We start from the raw sequence: 6,900 nt of genomic DNA, 5'->3' as shown, positions 1-6,900 counted from the left end.
GACGGCGCTGCCGTCCGGTGGCGGCGGCAGGAGGGCGCAGAGAGCGAGAGAGAGTGGGCGGATCTTTCAACTGAGAGAGAGAGAGAAAGAGTGGCAAAATGTTACGGGAGAAAGAAGATAGAAAAGGGTGGTGTTAGGCTAGGTTTGTGATGGGCTTGAGGGTTTGGGCTTTGGGTGTTGGGCCATTACATTGGGCCGAATTATTTCTTTATTTTGGGCCGAGTCTTGGGCCGATTTTTAATAAGTGATGGGTCGATTTTTAAATGGTATTGGGCTTTGAGTAATGGGCCGATTTTATTAAATGCTTGGGCTTGGTTTAATTTTAAGATATGGCTTTTCTTTTATTTATTTATTTGGACCTCATAATTTTAATTATTTTGGGCCATTTTCCTTCAAATGCTGATTGGGCTCGATTTATTTTAAAAAGAATTGGGCCTTTATCTATATTATTTGGGCCGAATTATTTGAGCTTGGGTATGTTTTATTCTTAAGGAATTGAGCTTCCAATTTAATTGATTGGGCTTTCAATTAAATTCGAACTGGGCCAGTCTTTTATTTAATTGGCCCTTCTCATTATTTCTATTGGGCTCGATTTAATTAAGGAGTTGGGCTGATGCATATTTTATGATGGGCTAATTTTAAATTATGGACTGAAATTTTATTTAGTTGGGCTTTACATGATTTATTTGTTTGAGCCCAACAGACCTTATTTTAATATCGGCCTTATTATTTTATTTCTTTGGGCCGAGGCTTATTTAATTGCAGCTGGGCCTTGCGTACTTATTTAACTTAGCCCAGCTATTCATTATTTATTCATTGGGCCAAGATTTATTTAATTACTTAAGCCAATGAATTATTTCGATTGGGCTTTCGTACTATTTATTCAGGCCCACTTCTACTTAATTAATTATCAGGCTGCCTTGTTGAGCCTCTTAATTATTGAGCTTATATTATTGTTTCCTTAAGGCCAAATATTATTTTGAGCTACCATTATTTATTTGAGTTAAGCTACTCGTTTTATTTAATTAATTGGCTACTCTCTTTTGAGCCTATTAATTATTTGAGATTATATTAGTAATTATGTTTCTATCGAAAAGCCCGATAGTTTCTACAAGGTCACACCTCGTTTAAAGCCGAGTTAGTCATTTTTCAATCAAGTACAAATGCGAGATTTATTTCACAACTAGAATATTACGATGAGGAAGGAAGAAGCACAACTTTATTCGACCGCGTTAGACGAGAATTAGTTAAATCTATTAACAAGGATTAATAGTAGAATTCCCGATTATCGCTCAAAAGATTAGATCATGCATACCAGATTCATGCATAGTTAAATTACGCTTTCTCATTAATTAAGAATTTTCCTCGAGGCAATGTCTTATTTTATATTCTCGTGATTAAGGTCAAGCACGAGAGTAAGAACTACACAAGGAGTTAGAGTACCTTAGCAAAACTTTGCTATCAGGTGGGCAATTTCTTACGCGTAAATAAAATGCTATACCAGTGTTATGCTTTAAAATGCAAATTGGATCTTCAAGTGTGGTATGCTTTATTACACTTACATGAGTTAAGCTTTATTATGCTACACGTTAAATGAATTACGCTATGTTGTTTATACTATTTACGCCCTATGTAATTTACGCTTGATTACGCTTATTTACGCTTGAATGCTTTACGCTGATAAGTTTATGCCTGTGATTGATGCTTGCGTCTGTTGGGGGAGGCCTCCCTCAATAGTACGATGCCGTGTCCGCTGAGGAGGGCCTTCCTCACGGCGCGATGCCCGTGTCCGCTGAGAGAGGCCTCTCTCGCGGCGCGATGCCAGTATGCCAGTGTTACAGCGTCTATTGGGGGAGGCCTCCCTCAATAGTACGATGCCGTGACCGCTGAGGGAGGCCCCCTTCACGGCGCGATGCCAGTGTTCGTTGGAGAAGGCCTTCTCCACGACACGATGCGTGTATATGATTGTTGATGATGAAGAATGCCCTTATGCTATTTATGAATTTGGAAATGTTTAATGAGCAAATGATATGAAAGAAACTCATGCCTCTTATGCGATATTGTGAAATTGTTAATGATGTTATGTTATATGCTTGGCAACTGCCCACTAAGTACTCTTGTACTTAGCCCTTCGATGTTTATGTTTGTGTAGGTTGAGCTGTGATGGGCGATGAAGTGTTGCTGAATGGAGTTTTTGTCGAACTTAAAGTAGGCTCAGAAAGGATACATGTCTTCATACATGTATCTCAGTTATGCATTCCGCTGTAAACACTGATTATTTCAGTTACACCTTCCGTTACAAACTCTGATAATGTTTTAGCCAAGCCCCTAAAAATGCCTTTTTCCTTTTAAGGAATATAACGCGTATACAAGTTCTTTGAGTACCCTTTTTATGCGAACTATGCCTTTTTCCTTTTTAAGGAATATTTCACGCGTATTCAAGCTCTTTGAGTATTCTTTTATGCGCCCCTTTCTAAACCCGCTTCTTAATTTTCCTTCCCCAGTCATGGTTTTCCCGGATTAATTATCCTTAATTAAGGCCGGTCGTGACAGAGTGGTATCAGAGCAGTTCGTTTGCTCTGAGCCTAAGAGTTTATTTAAGCCAAACTTTGAATGGATCACTAAAGTGTCTAGAGTTCAATCGACAAAGCTCAGCACTTCATCGCATCACACTCAACGAAGCAGAATGATATTCCAAGTTTTGAGTTAATGTTTACAAAAAGTGAGAATTATCGTAATAGCAAAGTGAGTAACTGTTAATAGCTATGTTATGTTGTTATTGAATGAAATGATTTACGCAAGCACGATTAAGTATGCCTATGGAATGAATCCCTATGAACGTAGAGCTATTAAGATATGAGATCACCACTACGACAGAACATAGAAGCAAACATAGAAGAAATTAGATTGTATCTTTTGGTGGCTATAGTGAAGGCAGCAAGATAAGTGATGCGTATAGAATAATTTTTAAGCTTATGATTTTATAGCCGCTATGAATCTCCATGACTTATGCCTAAGTATCCAATTTAGATGATGTGATATTATATACTTAAGAAATTTTTATGACTCATGGATTTGAGATGCTAAAGACCCTTAGAGCTTACTACATCAATGTTGTCATTGGAGTTATGACTTGTTTACAAGTTAGAATAAGTTAACCTGTACAATAATTCTTTTGAGGCTTGTATTAGATTATGCTAGAGTGTACTAATTGGCACATCTTTGTTACTAGAATGCCGCCTAAGAGAGGACGCCCTGCGAGAAACAATAACAATCTCAGAAACCGTAACGCTGTACCAGAAGAACCACAAGATGCTCGAGGACATAACACATCTCCTCCGCCCCCAACTAGGAGAGTCGAAGAACTCTTTTTAAGGCAGAACCCACCTACGTTTGACGGAACGAGTGAACCGGCTGAAGCTGAGATTTGGGTGCGTGCAATGGAACGCATTTTCAACTTTCTACGTTGTACTGATAAGGAGCGCCTATCTTGCGTCTCATTCCAGCTAACAGGATCAGCTGACTTCTGGTGGGAAGCACGTCGAAAAATTCTGACACCTGAGCAATGGGCAAGTTATACTTGGGAAGATTTTAAGACAAGATTATATGATAAATATATTCCGAAAAGCTATAGGAAGAAGAAAGAAGCTGAGTTCTACGAGTTGAAGCAAGGAAAGAAATCTGTGGTTGAATACGACAAGGAATTCTGCAACCTGTCGAGGTTTGCTCCACAACAAGTGGACACAGAGGAGAAGATGGCAGAGAAATTTTGTGCCGGACTGCGGTACGAAATTAAGATGGCTCTAGCAAGCCACGGAGGACTCTCATACACGGAGTCTCTGAACAGGGCACTTGACGTTGAAGCTGCAATGCCGTCGGACAAGTCAGCCCCATTGTTGATCTCAACGCCAAATGATCCACCAGTAGCCTCACATACTCTCAAAGGGAAGCGCAAGTGGGACAACAACAAAGACAATATCAATCAGACTAATAAGAAAGTGTGGCAACAAAAAGAACGGGCCGAACAGTTTATTCAACAAAGGCACGAGGCACAGACTAATCTCGAGCCAACTGGAGGTAACCAAGGTCAGAGAGGAATTTCACCTTGCCCAAATTGCGGTAAGATGCATAGGGGTATCTGTCGGGCTGGAACTAACGGTTGTTACAATTGTGGCCAAAAAGGTCACTACTCCACGCAATGCCCCAACAGACAATGAGGTTCAGCAATTGGGAACACCCACACCCCTTACCAGCAATACGTGGACACTTACCAAATCAGTCTCAATCACATCAGTGAAAATCTTATGGAGACACCGCAGACAAGAAAAGCTACGTGGGAACTTGAAGACAAGATGAAGGAAAAATACCCCGAACTGTTTTAGCAGAGATATGCAAATTTCGGGACGAAATTTTTGTTAAGAGGGGTAGTATGTAATGACCCGCATTTTTATTTTATTTAATATGGTATCGCGATAATTAATATCGCATCTTTCAGTAAATGAAACCCAGTTACCAGTTATATATGAATTCAGTTTATAGTCCTGATTTTTTTTATCAGAGATGGAGTATTATTTTAGCCGTATGCTTTAGTATGCATGAGAAAAACGCGACGAGGATTATTGAGCTATTCAATAATTATTATTTTTAATTGACTTAGCGAAGTCAAGTTATTTATTAATCGAGAAACGGAAGCAGTTATATTTTATTAGTGCTACTAGAAGTCGAGGATTTATTCCGACAGCAAAGCAGATTAAATCTACGGATTTAATTTAAGTTATATTATAGTTTATCAAGTCAGTAGGCAAGGAAAAAGATATCAAACAGATACAATAACGGATGATAGAGAATAGAAGCCAGTATTTTATTTACAGTTCACAGATTACAGGCTAGTTCTCAGCTTGGGGAAAATCGTCTAGTATATCAAAAAGATTTTGTACTCTACGTGGCCACTTACTGCCACTCAATAAAGTATTAACAATCAAAGGAAGAAAAGTCAATAAAAGAAAAGAAGACAGAGAGATATGAAATGTGTGGGGCTGTGCAAAATTTGCAGCAGCCTCCAATCCCCTTCAATTTCCACTCACTCTTACCTCCCCACCACTACCATAAAAATCATTAAAGTTGAGAGAAAGAAAATGAGTGTGCTGCCCACCACCCTTGTTCCCCATCTCTTCAGCCGCCCTCTTTTAATATCAACTCCCATCAACCAACAACTCCTTCTCATATAATCTCTTTTTAAGCTAGCATTCCTCTCATTTTCTTCATTGGCGCATCGGCAATCAAACGAAAAGGGAGATTCATTGTGCTGCCAGAGGTAAGCCTAGGCTTAAATCCCTCCATTTCCTTCATAAGTTCAGCCTGCAATTGTTAAGCAAATAAGCAATTTATTTCAGTTTCTATCCATTGAACTCCAGAGCAACTAACCAAAAACACAAGAACATTCAAGGTATTTTTACATCGGTATGCTTTCTTCTTTGTTACACGCCTCATTTCCCATGAAGCATATGATCAGTTTATTTGAAAAGCATAGTAGGAGACGAATGGTATAATCTTTTATCCATATAGAATCAACAACCCATGACTTTCACACAAGGCAAATACAATGAGAATTTCTGACGACACATAGCAAAACCATGATGCCTAGTTTCAATCTATAGCATAAACGACAATAGGAGCCAAAGGTTTAATTTACGGACTGCACTGAACTAAAAAAAAACCATATCTTGCTGCTTTTGCATTTAAAAATACTAAGAGTTAGGGCCGAACCTCAACTGCTGGAACGAAGAAGGAAAACGGCGAACTCTCGTCGTCTTGCCTGCATCGGAAAGAAGGGCTGACAGCCCGATGGGGACGACGACGACGGTCGGGACAGGGCGAACTCGCCCAACCTCATCAGGGCCCCGAACAGCAGCTGCCCGGCGACGAGCTGAGACTTGTGCGCAGCAGCAGCGTCCAGGGGCAGCAGCGACGCGGTGAGAGGCGTAGGCCTTCTTACTCCAGTCGCCGGAGGAGAGAATCGCCGGAGGCAGCTGACGCCGATCAGATCAGAGCCGAGCAGGGGCTCGAGTGCAGCAACCGCGGACGCTCGACAGCGGCGTCCTTCCCTTTTCTGAAATCTAGGGCTCGACGTCAGAGCGGGATTTATGAGGATGGGAGACGAACGGCGCTGCTTCCAGGAGGCGACCGCCCGTCGGATTCCAGATGGAGGTGCGACATCGGCGATGACTTCCTTAGATTCAGGGCTCGATTGGGTTCTGCGGATGGACCAAAGGAGCAGAAAGAGAACGGTGCCGGGGTTAGACGCGTCAACAGACGACGCCGGCCGAAGCAAGCGACGGCTGAACGGCCGGAGAAGGAGGGCCGATCGAGCGCCGATTTTGAAGAAGAAGGAAGAGAGGCTCCGGCTGCTGTTGGGTGCGGTGGAGGAAGAGTGAGAGGGAGACTTGAGGTGAGGGGATGAGAGAGGAGGCGGAGCCGCCGGCCTCCGGGGACGGCGCTGCCGTCCGGTGGCGGCGGCAGGAGGGCGCAGAGAGCGAGAGAGAGTGGGCGGATCTTTCAACTGAGAGAGAGAGAGAAAGAGTGGCAAAATGTTACGGGAGAAAGAAGATAGAAAAGGGTGGTGTTAGGCTAGGTTTGTGATGGGCTTGAGGGTTTGGGCTTTGGGTGTTGGGCCATTACATTGGGCCGAATTATTTCTTTATTTTGGGCCGAGTCTTGGGCCGATTTTTAATAAGTGATGGGTCGATTTTTAAATGGTATTGGGCTTTGAGTAATGGGCCGATTTTATTAAATGCTTGGGCTTGGTTTAATTTTAAGATATGGCTTTTCTTTTATTTATTTATTTGGACCTCATAATTTTAATTATTTTGGGCCATTTTCCTTCAAATGCTGATTGGGCTC

At 41.7% G+C, this 6,900-nt stretch overlaps 1 protein-coding gene across 2 annotated transcripts; it reads left to right on the top strand.

Moving 5' to 3' along the window:
* Positions 1 to 2,094: 2,094 nt before the first annotated feature.
* LOC131011055 (uncharacterized) lies at positions 2,095 to 5,889 on the top strand. 2 transcript variants are annotated; one of them, XM_057938804.1, is made up of 3 exons: positions 2,095 to 5,314; positions 5,394 to 5,446; positions 5,753 to 5,889. In XM_057938804.1, exon 1 carries the CDS (start codon positions 3,195 to 3,197, stop codon positions 4,215 to 4,217), a length of 1,023 nt encoding a protein of 340 aa, XP_057794787.1. In that variant the 5' UTR covers positions 2,095 to 3,194; the 3' UTR covers positions 4,218 to 5,314; positions 5,394 to 5,446; positions 5,753 to 5,889. The 2 variants fall into 2 exon arrangements, with proteins under 2 accessions (XP_057794787.1, XP_057794786.1); XM_057938803.1 differs by having other exon boundaries at positions 5,394 to 5,760.
* The last annotated feature ends 1,011 nt before the right edge of the window (positions 5,890 to 6,900 follow it).

The sequence above is a fragment of the Salvia miltiorrhiza genome, chromosome 2, assembly GCF_028751815.1.
Source record: "Salvia miltiorrhiza cultivar Shanhuang (shh) chromosome 2, IMPLAD_Smil_shh, whole genome shotgun sequence".
NCBI classification, from domain to species: Eukaryota; Viridiplantae; Streptophyta; class Magnoliopsida; order Lamiales; family Lamiaceae; genus Salvia; species Salvia miltiorrhiza.
Note: the sequence above shows the minus strand (reverse complement) of the source record. Positions and strands in the feature narration are given on the sequence as shown.

What these genes read in the sequence shown, in the direction of transcription:
- LOC131011055 (XM_057938804.1), top strand. Translation starts at nt 3,195, where the DNA reads ATGCTAGAGTGTACTAATTGGCACATCTTTGTTACTAGAATGCCGCCT.